The 16377-nt window shown below is 32.9% G+C and overlaps 1 protein-coding gene across 4 annotated transcripts in view; it reads left to right on the top strand.

Annotated features, from left to right (window-relative positions):
- Positions 1 to 16377, top strand: part of Opa1 (OPA1 mitochondrial dynamin like GTPase) — an 85988-nt gene that overhangs the window by 7443 nt on the left and 62168 nt on the right. Inside the window, exons 4-8 of one of the 4 annotated variants that reach the window (XM_020181698.2) lie at positions 415 to 522; positions 1063 to 1116; positions 1964 to 2031; positions 11106 to 11216; positions 15638 to 15691. In XM_020181698.2, coding sequence (XP_020037287.1) covers positions 415 to 522; positions 1063 to 1116; positions 1964 to 2031; positions 11106 to 11216; positions 15638 to 15691 — 395 coding nt within the window. The remainder of the gene's footprint in view (positions 1 to 414; positions 523 to 1062; positions 1117 to 1963; positions 2032 to 11105; positions 11217 to 15637; positions 15692 to 16377) is intronic. The other 3 variants (XM_020181700.2, XM_020181699.2, XM_020181701.2) reach the window with 3 other exon arrangements.

Below are 16377 nucleotides of genomic sequence, written 5' to 3'. Positions count from 1 at the left end.
CTCAATCCCATTGTGAAGACATTGTCTAATTTCTTGGTGAAATTAATCACTATAAGCACTTACAGCACTTCTTAAAGATAAAACTGTGCTGTGTTAACACAGGTATTTTAGGAAAAGTATGCCTCCAAATTGTTTTTCTAATACTCATAAGGAATACTTTTCAACTTAATACATTTGCCAGTTCTCAGGGTAGTGACTGGGAGTCTGCATTCTGAAGCTACACTGCCCAGTCTTGAACCCTGACTCCTTCGTGTATCCCAGCTCCTCATCTGTAAGTGGAGTTGACAATAGTAGCTGTTTTCGTAGGGTTGTCTTGAGGTTTAAACAAGTTAATGCTCTGATAGCTCTTAGATTAATATTTGACACATATTATTCTTTTGAGACTATTTATGACTGTGTTTTGATCTCCTCCAGAGAAAATTAGAAAAGCCCTTCCAAATTCAGAGGACTTTGCAAAGTTAGCACCAGACCTTGACAAGATTGTCGAAAGCCTTAGCTTATTGAAAGACTTTTTTACCACAGGTAAGGAGAACCTTATCTTTATCTAATTTAAAGATTTAAGAACTACAGAAGAAAAATAATACGTAGTTGATGGTTTATTCTCATCTTTTAAATTGAACATTTAGTACAAATGAAAAACAGTTGGTTTTTTTTTTAAAAGAAAAAGATGACAAAGTTTTGTTGCATAGTATTAATCTTTGTGTTATATGGAAGTTTAGGAAATAAAATTAAAGAAGCCATTTCCTTCGGATATGTTCTATGAAATAATAGTTCAATGGTTGACCCAAGAAAGAAAATTTATGCTTGGCTTTTAGTGAGGGAAAAAAACACACCTTGTTCTTTGACAAGGAGATGAGACTTCCTATGTATTTGCTTTTCATGATTGATTAGAGGCAGTGTGATGATTTTAAAATCTAATTATGATGGACCATAATAAATAGAATTTACTTGTTTGCCCAATTATTGCCCTTATGTGATATAAATCTGAGATCTCAGACATCTTTGTTTGCTCATTCTATTAAATGTTACATTTTTATTTCCCCTTTTGCTGATTTTTCACAGGTCACAAATTGGTTAGTGAAGTCATAGAAGCTTCTGACCTACTTCTCTTGTTAGGTGTGTAAACAGACATTTTTGCTGATCTTAACATGCCTTCTAAACGCTTCTAATAAATATGTTGCAAATAAAATTTCAGACCAAATTTATAATGCTGCTTATGCTAAATTTTAAACCCTGGAACTGTATTAGGCAAACTCATTATCCCTTAGATAAAAATAATGAAATGTGTATTTTGTGATAAAATTAAAATGCCTAAATATGTGTATATAAAATTTAAACCAGTAAAAGAAAATTTGCATAGCCAAAATATTTTCTTGAAATAAATCTAATTGTTTTTGACAATTGAAATGAAAAGTAATTTTAGTTTGTCTCATCTGTCCTGTCATAGTTGACATTTTAAATTTGTTTTATATATATGGTCTGAGGGCGGTGGTATTTGGCCAAACTGTAAGAATGCTCATGTAAAATAATCCTTACCAAATATTGTCTTTATTATAATTTTCAGTTATTTATGTTTTTAAATAGGTTAAATGTGCTGTAAAAAATAAAATTTCTACATAGGTTCCCAGTTATATTTGTAAAATAAAAAATGATTCGATACTTTCAACCTGAGTTCTCTGGAATCCGTTTAGGTTTTCTTTGTTTTTGTTTTTGTTTATTTTGAGTCAGGGTCTTGCTGTGTAGCCCAGACTGATCTGGAACTCTCAATCCTGCTGCAGCCTTCCAAGTACTGGGATTACTTTTTTTTTTTTTTTGGCCATGCTGGATACTCAACTCAGGCCCTCACACATGCTACACAAGACTGAGCTACATCCCCATCCTCCCCACTTACTTTTAATTGATAAGATGTAATTTGGAATTTAGCTTACAATGTTGATAAAAGGATTGCATATTTATTTTTAAGGTTCACCTGGAGAGACAGCATTTAGAGCAACAGATCATGCATCTGAAGGTGACAAGCATTATAGAAAGGTAAGTATAATACAGAATTCCAATAGTTAGTATCAAAAGTTTTTACTTTTTTAGACAGCTTTAAAATGGCAATACGAAAGTATGTTTTTACTAATCTTAGTGAAAAATGCAAAGTGTTATTCAGCAGTTCTGGAAATACAATTACAGAAGCCCATTTCCTTCAGATATGTTCTGTGAAATAATAGTTCAAGGGTTGGTCCAAGAAAGGGTTTTGTTGTTAAGTGTGTGTGGGAAAAGCCAATGTAGACAAAGCAAGCAGACATCTTTTCTTCTGGACTTCACAGACCTTAATATATTCATGTGCGTTGTGCATCTCCAAGAGGAGTCAGAGCCTATAGCGAGTATTGGATTTATCAACAAAACCCTCTTTCTCATGAAATGTCTTCTAGAGACTTAGTTTCACTTAAGGAGAATTAATGAAAAGAGTAGAAAGTCAGTCAGTAGGGAATAAATCAATTCTCAAACGAGTATACAAAGTTAGGGCCATTGAAGGTATGTCAATTTCAGCACTATCAGCATTAACAGAATTCATATTAAAGTGGTAGAAGACTTGCTCAGGTAAAATAACATGCATTACTCTGTATTTATAATCATGTGCTTACCTGACATTTTCGTAGTCTCTTTTTCATTCTTTTGGAATTGGTAAGATAACTGATGAGTTGAAAAGTTTTTGAAAAATATTATCTAAATTTATAGATTTATGGAAAAATATTCTATGAATATTTTTAAATGAAATATGGAATATCTTTTGCACTGAGTTTTAATATAGTATGGAAGTAATTTTATATTTATTTGGGGAGCAGGAAGGAAATAATAGTTCCTGTGTGTATGTTTCCGGCTCTTCCCCTATCCTTCAACTTTGAACGTTTTGTTTTGTTTGTTTGTAATGGTACTAAGATTTTGAACTCAGGGCCTTTGCGCTTGTTGGGCATGCACTCTACCACTTGAGCCAAGTGCTTTAGTTGTGTTTTGAGTAGGATCTCTAGTTTATGACCAGGCTGGCCTGGACCATCATCCTCCTATTTAGTCTTTCCACATAACTGGGATCACAGGTATGTACCACCATACTCAGCTTTTATTGTTTGAGATGGGTTCTCACAAACTATTTGCCTGGGCTGGCCTCAAACTGCAATCCTCCCAGTCTTTGCCTCCTCAGTGGCTAGATTATAAGGATGAGCCACCACACCTGGCCAACTGAGCTTTTTATGTGCTATTCCAAATTTTCATTATATTTCAGTGTATTTTCTTTAATCTTTTAAGTATCTTTTGGATAAAGCATATGTCAAAATGTATGTGTATGTGCCCTTTAACTTGATATTTTTTGATACATTTTGCATTTATATATTTTTAACCAAAGAACACTCTTGACTCTTCATGCTGATGGAGGCATATAGAAATTAGCCTAACACTTAAAGCTTATTTTGAGCCAAGGGCTTGGCCCTTATGGCAGGTACACTTACTGTGCAAATATGAGCTAATCTAACTGGGAGAAGGAGTTTTTCTTACACGCATGGTAGTATGGTTTTTCATTGACAGTATTTGTTTTTGCCTAAATCAGTTAGAGGAGGTGTGCATGTCTGTTTTCTTTGATGTGGCTTGGGATCACTTTGGTGAATGAGAAACTTATTTCAGGACTTTGCTCCAATAAATCCCTCAAAACTTTACCAAGGTGATAAAGGAATAATCAGTAATTGACTGTGAGCCCTACAGTGTAGATGAAGCAAGAGAATGTATCTTTGGGAATTTATTTACAAGTTTGATTTTATACAATAGACATGAAAGTAAATGTATTGCTTTCTTTTATAATTTACTCCTTTGCTTGTAGAAGTCTTATAGTTCTTGTAGACTGTTTCCTTTAAACTTTTTCTTAATTCATGATGGTAATTTTGCCCACTACAAACTCATCAATTATTTTTTCCAATTTGTTGCAAATACTGATTTGAGAGTTGTAATTAAGCTACTTTCATCATTATAGGTTAAGTCAAATTATAGTAAATGCTAATATAAAAATTTACTGTGTAAAAATGTATGCCCTGCCTTAGTTAATGGTTTTAAATTCTGTTGATGCACAGCATGAGTTTCTGTAGCTTGACTGTTGCCTGTGATGCTTATGAATAATGAACTTCTCAGACAAGATATAGATAAACTCCTGATATTAAGAGACTGCCTTCAAATCAGTGATTGAGTGTCAGCATGCATGGAGAGACCTTAGCATAGCAGTAGCCTTTTTGAAATCACTCATACATCAAGTTTGAAAATTTTGGTGATAATCAGAAGTGTTAGGATAGCATCCAGAGTATAACTGAAAACTCTTTTGATTGGTTCAAAAGGGAGAGCCCCAGATTTAAAGTAGTATTCAGGTTTTGAAGCTTAAGTTTAGTAGTTTTCATGTTTGTGACAATATTTCTGGCTAGACTTCTACTAAAAATCTAAAAGCAAATCAATTTTTAATGTAGTAATGATTGGACAACATTTACACAACTAGAACTAAAAGATTCATCCTTTCTAGTGGGAGAACACATCTGGAGAAGTCTTGGCAAGTAAAGGAACGGCTAGGACCATTCATAGTCAACTGAAGTGAAAGTGACGGGAGTTGAGGGAGACACAGATGTAAGATAGTTTGACTTGAGTCAGACAGAATGGATCATGATGAACTGATTCTCTGTGGTTCCTAATCTTAGTTCACTAGACTTTTAGGTGTCTGGGAAAGTTGTAGATAGAGGTTTTCAAAAAGTATACAGAAAACATGTTTTCACATATTGCTGCACAGACTAAGTAATCAAGTTTCTTTGATTTTACCTAGATTTGTATCCATTTAGTTTGTGGATGCTAGTTTTTTATGCTGTGTTAATCAAATGTTCAGATATTTGTGTTCAATTAATAAAACATTGAAAAATAGTAAAACCACGTTTTTAACTTTACACCACTTTATTGAGGTATGATTGGTGTACAGTAAAGCCAATTCATAACTTTACTAATCAAAAGTTTTAAAATTTGTGTCCACTGGGAAAAAATGTTCAAAATTGCTGTTTGTGCGAATGAATAATTTTCTTGAGCTAGAGAACTTAGAACTTCCTAAAGACAAATTGGAAATCGGAGTGGTGAGCCTATGTTAGTGAATTAATGGTCTCATCTGATTTGTAAATCAGCAGATTTCTGTATATAAGTCATAATAAAATGACTAAGTGTATTGTCTCTTCTAAATTCTATAAGATTGTGGTGTTTTAGTGAGTATTGATTTGCTAACTGAGACATTTTATTATCTGTGCTTTTGTTCTTCATGTTTCCATTTGGTCATAAGCATCTCACAAAAGTAAGAAAAATGGTCATTCTAAAGGTTCAAGCACATTTATAACTTACAGAAAATGTTTGAAGGACTTTTTAAAGGCCCAAATCATGAAAACTAGAGTTATTTTAAATGTAATTATTAAATGATAGTACATGAATGCTTTTCCAACATGCTACACTGGGTTTTTTGGTTTACGTTGTGTCTCCCAGCTGCAGTATCCCCTTCCTTTTTCTTCTAATTACCACTCATCCTTAATTATCACTCATCCTTAAAGTGCAGCTTAATTGTCACCTTGGTGAAGCTCTTCATAAACTTTTAGTTGCATTAATTATACTCTACTCAATGTTTAGAACTCTTGGCACATGAATCACTGTTCACTTTGGTTTGTGTTCTTACTACCTAATGGACTATTTCTGTCACTAAATCTCTGTCCTTAGTGCACATAAGATAGTGTTGGGCTCTTAGCAAAATTAGTTGCTTGCTGTAACTTAGTTGAAGAGAGGCTGATTTAAAATAAATTTGGTTCATGTTAACAAGAATGGGACCAGAGATTTGGTTTTTCTTTTTTTTTTGGTGGGACTGGGGTTTGAACTTGGCTTCGTGCTTGTAAAGCAAGCACCCTACCTCTTGAGCCACACCTCCAGTCCATTTGTCCATTTTGCTCTGGTTATTTTGGAGACAGGTCTCATGAACTGTCTACCCAAACTGGCCTCAAACTGCTATCCTCCCTATCTCAGCCTCTCAAGTAGCTAGGATTACCGGTGTGAGCCACTCATACCCAGCTAGGCCTCATAGATTTTTTGCTTTGATTACCTGTGACTTGTTCTTTTCCTTCATATTTGGCAATTACTGAGAAGAACAAGGCTGTTGAAGTATTTCATGTAGTTGATAATTCTAAATTGGAATAAAGTAGGGTTGCTTACATAGGGTTTACATTTCTGGGACTCTTCATGCAATCAATAGTATAGTACTGGCAAGATTAAATTCTTGACAATCAGAAGCATTAGGAAACCACAGATTTGGAGAGTTCTTAAGTTTCCTGACCAAATTAGCAACTATAGGTAGACTGATTCATAGCCAGAATCCAAACCACTTACATACTGGAGTGTAGTAAGTGGGAAATTGAGGGATCACAAGAAGACAAGGAATGTGTCCATGAGAAGAAGCAGAATGACAAAACAGGCAGCCTTCTTTATTCTGTAATAAGCACACCATAGCGTTATGTCATCCAAGAAATAGTAAATAATTTTAGTTAATATGTATGCATACATACACAACACTGTTTCAAGAAACCGTTCAGAACAAAGGAGATTTAAAAGAAATTTTGCTGGTTATTAATAATAGCTGCTGTGTTCATCTCACAAATATTTGTAGAAATTATCCAAATAGTAAACTACAACATAACAGTTCTGTATTGGGATAAGTTAAATAATCCAAAGCAGAAAGATCTTTTTTTCCTTCTGATAACTAATAACATTTCTCAGTTTACCATAAATATCTTATGTGTTATTGGTAGAGGAAAATAGATCCTTTTAACTAACCAAGTAGCAGAATTTTTCAAATGTTGGAAAGTAGTTCAGTGCTTAGGAATATTTTTTAAATGGAAGGGGAAAGAAATCTTCATTTTCATAAAGTTCTTTTGCCGGACAAAGTTACTATAAAACTTCAAAAACAGGGGTTGGCAAACTTTTCCGTATGGAGCCAGGTAGTAAGTATTTTATTTAGGCTGCTAGGATGCTCTGTCTGTAAGCTACTCAGCCTGCCCACATTCTTTGCCAACTCCTGCTCTGTAGTACTTTAAATATGCCTTCCATTGTATTGTAGTATAACCATTTTCCTCTTTCAAATGTAGATTGAACTTCATGGGTCAAAGCACTTTAAAAACAGCTGGACCCCATTACCCAATGGTATCAGATACAGACTTTGGAGTCACAGTGCCTGGACTCAGATCCTGCCTTTCCTGTTTTCTAAACTGTGACCGTGAACAAGGGAGAATTGTGTAAAGTCCATTAGGACAAGAAGTGACACATAATAAAACTAAATAAATGTTGGTTGTCATGAGGACTAGGAGGATGATGACAATGATCATTATTTCCCTACACTTTGAATTATTATATGAGTTAACATTAACATAATTGACTAGCTTCTTTCTCTCACTTTTCCATAGAGCCTTCAGGGTATTATGAAAAGATGGGAAAATAGATTGGAGGGTTGGTATGTAGTTTATAGGTTTAGTTTACAGAATAAACTAAACCTTTTTGTTAAAAACCATTGAGATTTGATCCTAGAAGCCTGGCATGGTGGTACACACCTATAATCTCAGCACTTGGAAAGCTGAGGCAGAAGGATATCAAGTTTAAGGCCAGCTTTGGCTACATAGTGTGACCTTGTCTCAAAAAACCAAAACAAAACAATCAAAGAAAAAAACCAGATTTTTATGTTAGAAACATTAAATGATTATTAAGTAAAAAACAAACATGACAAACCCTATTCTGTCTCACGGCTCTAACATGTCTCAGGTGTATCAGGATTTATTGAAGGTGGTAGGTATAAAAATTAACAAAATGCCAGGCACCATGGCACAACCTGTAGTCCCAGCTACTTAGGAGGCTAAGATAGGAGGCTTACTAAGCCCAGGAGTTTGAGACTGGCCTGGGAAATACAGCAAGACCCAATCTCAAAACAAAATATGGGCCTTGTTCTGCTACATATTTCTAAAATATACTCACATATAAGTGATTTATAGTTGTCTTAGTGTTCTGGCTGCTGTAACAAAAATGCCATAAACTGGGTAGCTTACAAACAGAAGTTTCTCTCTTGTTTATCTGGAAACTGGGAGAACCAAGATCAAGGTGTCAGCACATTTGGTGTCCTTGGACTGGGCAGCTCTTGGAGCCCTTTCTCATAAGGACAGTAATCCCAGAGCCCTCTTGTCCTCATCACTACTCATAGCCCCACTTCTCAATACTACTATTTGGGTGTTAGGTATAATTGAATTTAGGTGGATAAACATTCAGAGTATAGTGTAACATTTAAACATTACTTAAAATCTTATCCACCAAACTCATTTTCAGTATTGTTTTAGACTTTGGAGTTATTACTAATTTTCTTGATCTAATGTTGTAATTTTTAAAAAAAAATCTAAGAATATTGCCCATGAAATATGAGACTAAGAGCTACAAGATCAAATTGACAATGGCCAGGACATGTTTAGCGATTGTATTCTTTATAACTGTTAAGAATAATTTATTGTGATTTATAATAATTACTATATTTTACATACAGAGCTTCTAAAATAATTATTTATATGCTATTTCTTGGAAGAAAAATGTCTAAGCTTGGATGGTAATGCATTTTATACATCTGAGGGTTATATTCTGCGTAGTAGATACACACATTTCTTCCTTCCCTGTTCCACATGGCTTGAAATTTGAAGTTGTAACGCCCATCATTTGGTTTTTAGGGTGAGATTTGTTGATGCTTAAAATTGGGGAAAGGTAATCTCTTTACAATGTATAGCATAGTATAAATACTATTTTTTTATGTCTAATTCTTACTTTCTTCCTACTTTTTTCAGGAGGTAACATTTAATTGCATCTATCTTCACATACCAGTGCTTCAATAACAGACTTGGAAGGAAAGGGAGGTGTAACTAGAAAGGGGCATTTTATTGTAATCTAATAGATAATGGAATATTTACCATAAAGTTCTTTTTAGATATATACAGTGACTTAGGGAGAGTTATTTAAGCTACAAATAAAAATGCCTTGGCATTTTATAAATTATAATGCTGATTATATTTAGATATAGTGGATACACTGCTGTGTAAGCCAACATAGGAGACCTTCTTTGAAGGTAGTTGTTTGAGAAATCTAAACACTTGGATGGTAAGAAGAAACAATGAGTAAAATAAAAGAGAAAATGTTTTCTATTTTAAAAGCAGTGATATAAAAATGACAAAAATTATGGGAATAATAAAGATAGCTGACATTGTCTTTCTTTGGTAGATTTGTCAATGGTCATAAAACTGATTCAAAGATAGGTCTTTAAAGATAACTAGGTTTTTATGAATATATTTTTTACTATTGAATCTGGAAACAAATACTGAAATTTCACTTGTCATGAGGAAAAAAAAATTAATTAGTTTTATCCTTTGATTTGTAATAAATCAGTTTTATCCATTGTTTAATATTGACAATGATTATAACTATTTGAAATTAAGAATCAAACAAAAATTCCCAAAATTGTGTATTAACCTGTCTATAATTTGAAATGCTTTACTGTAATACTGACTTGTGTATATATTTATTTTCTGGAAAAGCTTATGTTTATGTAAGTGTTTGGGTTATGTAAGATAAATTAAGTAAGTATGCCTTTGGGTGAATTAAATTTTGAATGTGATGTTAACCAGCATTTTATTTTAAGAGACTTTCTAATTATAGAAAACACTATTTTGGCAGTTATTTTTAAAAATTCTAACAATATCTTAAACTGCTAGTCTAGGTTATTTTAACAAGTATCAGCTTTCCTAACATCATTCTTAGGACTTGGTAGAAACTCAGCCCATTGTTCTTTGAGAACACTATTTTTTGCATAAAATAACTGCCTCATTTATTGGAACTTTACCTTTTAGGATTTCTAATTGATAAAATATTAGACTTGTAGCATTGTTGATTCTTAGTTGTCCTTTACTACTCATTTCTCCAAGTATATTATCTCATTAGACAGTAATTTAAAATTCGGTACAGGAAATAACATTTAAATTTTAGTATCATACCATTTGTGAATACAGTCTAATAAAAATAATACCAGTTTAACATTTCATGTTTGAGTAGAGTTAATTTTAGAATTAGAAAGGGTAATTATGTTCTGTATAGGTCCAAAATGGCTTGCTTCATTTTTAATTTGCATAACTATATTTTCTCTCTACCTTAATTCTTTTATAAGTGCTTTGCTTAGTAACTGTGTTCTTAGTCATATTCTCAGAGGCTATTTCTATTTAATGTCAAAACAGCTCATAAAAAGTGAAAATTATTTAATGTTACATAAAATCAAAATAGAACTTAAAACATTTTTTAACTTAACAAAAAAGAGCCCTAAATTTTAATCAAATTTGTGTGCAAAAGGCACATAGAATATATTAATATAAAACCTTGGTTGACTTGGTGCTAGGAAACTCAGATTAATAGGGTTTAATTGAAGAAATCATATCAAGGAAAACAATATTTACTTAGGAATAATCATTTAATAAGTAAATATGCTATTATGATCTTCTAGTCAGTCCTATGAGAATTAGAAGATTTAGGCCTGTGAGATCAACAGTATTAATTAAAAAAAAAAATACAGTTTTTTTTCTCCGTTTTTCAGGTCAGCATCAGATATTAGCACTATTGGCTATTCAAAAATAAGGGCTTTACCAGAAACATTTAAAGCCCCAGCGTGCTATCTTGCTTGAGTGTCCCAGTTAGTCTAGGTTTTACTGTGTGTTGATTTTACGTAGCTGGCTCATTTTATTCACTAGTAGTTATTATTGCGCTTTTCTTTTCACTTTTTAAATTATGCTGTTTTATTTTTCTGAGACATCTCATTTTACTGAGGGGAAAAATGGAAATGCAGTACAAAGTCCCCCCCCCCAAAAAAAAAGCTCTAAAGGTGCATGAGTTTCCATTTTTGTTTTAGCTGTCCATTCTTCCCTGTCTTGCATCTGTTCCTTTGTTGTGCCCTTTGGTTTAACATGTTCTCCTCCCCAATTTCCCTCTTTCTCCTCATTGTAAACTCATGGCAGGGTCTGCTTGGTGAGCTCATTCTCTTACAACAGCAAATTCAAGAGCATGAAGAAGAAGCACGCAGAGCTGCTGGCCAATATAGCACGAGCTATGCCCAACAGAAGCGCAAGGTGATGGACGGTTTAAGGGGGCTACTGATTTGTTCACAATAATCAGCCATTTCTACCAAGATCATATTGCTTTATTCCATTCATGGACTACAATTAGGAAAAATTATTTTGGATTCATCATATAAATATTCTTGGAGTTGGTAGTATAGACAAAGCCCAAAATATAAGCTCAAGCATAGGAATTTAGTTTCTGAATATTAGATTATCTCTTAGGGTCCACGGAGTAGTATTTAGGATGAAATTAAGAATTGCTGTTTATGCAGTCCATTATTGAGTCACCCACATATTTGACTATTGTGTAATAGTCTTTATAAATATGCTTTTGACTGTTGGTAATCTCACAGTCCAGATCCCTAAATTCATATTCTGATAAGACTTTTAGATCAAAGTGAAATAAATATAATGATTACACAGTTATCCTCTGAGATCTTAAAATGAGTTAATTGTGTTACATCTATTAGATCAGAAAGTTATACGCAAACCTAATTCAGGAAAAATGATTCAGTCATATAATTAGCTTCTTGTAGTTTCTGATGTCTAAAATAACCAGTATTATACATAATGATTCAGTGCAGTACTGCTGGCTAACCTTATTTATTTGGTGGTGGTTAATACTTGAGAGTACTCATCATAATTACATTTATTTCTTTCAGTGTCACTTCCTGGCTTTTCTCAATTCCATGGCTGTACGATTAACATCTTTATTTTTTTAGTTTTCAATAAATGAGTAATATAGATAGAAAAAGAAAATATTTTTCTGTGTGTTTAAATTAGAGCCAAGAAAGGACTTATTTTAAATGGTACTTTAACTGTTCTATGTTGTGAGTGTACCATTGAGATATTCTAACAAATTGGCTTCCTAGGCCAAGCCATTAATACTTAAGTTTTATTACAGAAAGAAGGAGGAAGAGGTAGTATATTCTGGTATGTTACTTAGCAAAATGAATGTAGCTCTACTTCTAAGTTATTCCTAAGTGGTTTCTCATAAAATTGAAATTAGTCCCATCTACCTGCCATTTTAAAATTCTAATTTGTATTTTCGAATTACACAATTCAGAAGATACTAGTAATGGAACCTTACTAATTTCTACATTGGCAAAGGTTAATGTTTATTTTTAGGTCATTTTACTAGTCTTTATTCAGGCTTAGAGATATTCCTATTACTGATATTTATTGGATTACTCATTTAATCCTTTTGTGCCTCTCTTACCCATTTGTAAAACAGAGTGTGGCAGGACTGTCCTCTGTGTGTTTTGTTTATGGGACACCAAAGAGGTCTTGCTCCTACCCTCGGTGTAACTACCTTTTGCAAAAGTAAATGGAGCTTTAAAAATAATTTATACTCCTCTATGGTGAGAACATTCCCCTTACTATCCTGAGAGACCAATTCCTTACTGTATCTTCTCCTCCTCCCCCTATGGTTAGTGCTCAGATAACTTTTCAGCTCTTCATTGCCCTGATCAATTCCAGGCATTTGAGGCTTACTTGAGGCTCTAAACAAGCCACAGGCACTTTCAGTTGATACAAATTATTATTTCTCCCTTACCTTCTTGAAAATATAAATAGATCTTTATTTTTTAATATTTTGTTAGAAGCAACAAATTTTGCCTATATTTCCAGTGCAAAAGCTCAGACAGTTGATTAAAACTGCTACTGGTAGATTTTCCTCCTGTGAATATGTATACATATATAGATATTTTTACAATGACTCTGTTACGTATTTCAGAATTTCCAAGTAGCCACAATGGCTTGATAGGAAGAAATACGTAAATTTTTAGAATCAGGCTAGTAAAGGTTTTTCTCTTTCAGCTTTATCTTGTTTCTGCGGAGGATTCCGCTCTTTCTCCATCAGTTTCACAGCCCTGGAATTGTAGAAAAGCTCTGGTTTCAAGACCATTGATACCATTTCTGTCAGGGTGAGTTTAAAATTAATTTCATAATAAAAACTAAATATATTAAAGAACAGGGCATGAGCTTCTTGTGAGTGACTGTAAAGTGATGTGTAAAGCACATCAGGAGAAATCGTAGCCAGATTGTAGTTAAGACCTTGAATAAGTGACAGATGAGAAGTAGCTTGTGCTATTCTCCTAAGGAAAAATGTAAACATATCTTCTCATGATAATGCCTGTTTTGTAAATCTAGAAAAAATAATTAAATCTACTTTTTTACTCTACCACCATCTGCATTTTAGTATAACATTCATTTTGATGTTCCATTAAACTAAGCAGATAGGAACTATGTCTTTAAACTATGCATGAGTTATTCTTCACAATTATTCCAGAAAAGTAAGTGATTTAATATGCCTAGAAAAATCCAAATTTATATAAATCTTAATAGTCGTGGTTAGTAAATACTAAAAATTAACGTATTTATAATATTCTAATAACCATACATCACTAATTTTTGTATAACCTTTTTGTTTTATCAGACTACTAAGTTAACCATTTGTAGCTCTTGGCTTTATAATAAACATTTTCACTTTTGTGAAATTATATTAGTTTTTTAATTATCGCCCCAGGTGTTGACTAATGTTGGGTTTTTCTATAGTAAGTTAGGATAGATTGCATGAAGTCAGTAAATACACAAACTAAAACAGTTGAAACTAATATTTTATACTAATTTAGCTGCAGTTGGGTGAATATTTAATGGAACAAAGTTAATCATAGTGACTTTTACAATAAGTTGGAACTTAATCTGTAGAACAAACCATACACACAATTACAGAACAATGGCATATCATATGATCTTAATAATGGAGTTATTTATTTCCTCATCAGCCTTCTAGACTTTGTTCTTTGGGTTATGGGCTCCTTCTCAACTTGCTTGCCTCCTCACAGTTTGGGAGACTTAATAATTCTTGTCCATTCTACACAAATGCATGTAGTCAAAATGAAAGCATTACCAGCAAGTTTCTGCTTTTATACAGCATTGAAAAAACAAAGTTTGTATTTTTTTTCTCACTGTCAAATCATTTTGAGAGATTTTTAGGTGTAGACTTTTATGTACTTACCATTTCTAACAAGTGTTTTCATCTATTTAAATAAAGGTCTGAAAAAAATTTTGAGAAAGTGTAGAAATAGGAATCAAAATCTGCATGGACAAGACTTATTAATGTCTGCCTCCAAAAAGTCATTTAAGTTGTCCATATCTGTTTCCTGCCATGACGTCGATTGTTTAAATAGCCAACAAGAGAAAATATGCAAAGACTGAAATGAGAAAGAATATGAATTTAACTCAGTTTTTCTCCTACAAAATAAATTCATATTTACAAATTTTTATTTTTAAAGGCTGAGAATGACAACTTCTGTATCTTATCAAAAAATCAATGAGTAGTGATATGGATTGCCATAAGTGACATCATTTTTTTAGTGGGATTTGGATTTGAACTCAGGACTTCAGGTTTGCAAATTAGACACTCTACTGGTTGAGCCATGCCTACAGTCTACTTTGCTCTGGTTATTTTGGAGATGGGGGTGTCTAGAACTATTTGCCTGAGCGGACCTTGAACTTTGATCCTCTGGATCTCAGCCTCCTGAGTACCTAGGATTATAGGCTTGAGGCACTGCATCTGGCTAAGGAACATCATTTTTTTTATAATCACTGTATTTTGTGTTTAGAAGTATATTGTCACTACTTTAAAACCTGTTATACAATGAAGTTCTTTGAAATTCTTTTTCTTTTATATTTTAGAAATGTTAATAACAATTTGAAGTAGTTTACACAATACCTGTGGATTTCACTCTTTTTGTTTTTGTTCAGATCAATTTTAGTTACCCTACTTGCTTTCATTTCCATAGTTGCACTCCATATATTATGAGGCAGCAAATCTTCCATTAGAACTGAATTTAAAATCATAGAAGCAGCTGGCTCCACATAAACCTCTGCAAATACAAGTTGCTCTTTGATATATTAGGTACCTTCTCTATTTAAAGTACACAAATAGATAATTTTCCTAAAAAGTTACTCTGACCAATGAGCTTTTTCAGTAGCTATACACAGTAACCTGTATCTGATTTCCAAAAACATATTTTTTGGATGGTGTCAGTGTTTTACTGCTCCAAACATCTAAGTCCCTGTGCTTTAGTACAAAACAACCACTTAAGAAAATCATAACTATGTAGTCACCTCTTACTTTCCTAACAAACCTTTCATAGCACATGACTTGAATGGCAACACAAACATGATTCCTTTTTTAAGGGTTTTTGCTTTGTATTATGAGATTCCAATCAGCTGTTTTTAATGGGTGAATGCAGATATTTTTCTTTTCTTAACTAACCACTTGATTTTTAAATTTGTTTTGATTAAATATGCATATAAAGCCAGTTGTTTTTACTATTGATACTTTAAAATTTTAACTTAACTGTATATTCTCTATAAAGTTAACTCTACTTAACTAAAATGGATTTGTTTTAAATATTTAGGTTTCAGACAAAGAGAAAATTGACCAACTTCAAGAAGAACTTCTGCATACTCAGGTAATTCTGATTAGTAAGAAAAACCAGGGACTTCTTATTATAGTGTAATGTAAGTTTGATGATGTGGAAATTAATTTTTTCCTCAAAACAAACTTGGAATGGTTAGTGATAGATTCTGTATTAGTAGCTCCAATAAGGAATAAAGAAGGAACTAGATAAATACTGAGTTAATTCATTTATGTGAAGAAACCTATTTTGAGTGACTTTTGTCCTTCAAATTTTAAAGGTAAACTACTGTGAAAAGGGGGATAGTGGTTTGCTCTTGCAGAAATTTATGCTTGCATTACTACTTTGATAGACTAATTATTTGTTATAACAGTTAAATTTGAGTTGAATCTGTTCTGTGTATTGTAATGAATAGCTAGTTTTGTAGTGCAAAACTGTCTTCTGACTCACCTCATCATCAGTTATTTTATCTAACAAACAATGTAAGGCAGTAATTAAAAGTAATTTTTTTAATGAAAAGACATTATGTTGGGTTTGTCTTTGTAGGGGACATTCTAGATGAAATTAAATATTTTGAGTCACAGGTTTCTTTGATGTATTCATTGAGTCTGATACCTAACTATACACTGGAATCACCTATGCTTTGGGGTAGTACTATATCTTTTTTAATGCTTGTCTGCCAGGGGTTAAGAATCATTGTTCAGCCAGAAGTGGTGGCATAGGTCTATAATCCCAGCTAC

The sequence above is a fragment of the Castor canadensis genome, chromosome 5, assembly GCF_047511655.1.
Source record: "Castor canadensis chromosome 5, mCasCan1.hap1v2, whole genome shotgun sequence".
NCBI lineage: Eukaryota > Metazoa > Chordata > Mammalia > Rodentia > Castoridae > Castor > Castor canadensis.
The sequence above is the reverse complement of the archived record's forward strand: the minus strand, read 5'-3'. Positions and strand labels throughout refer to the sequence as shown.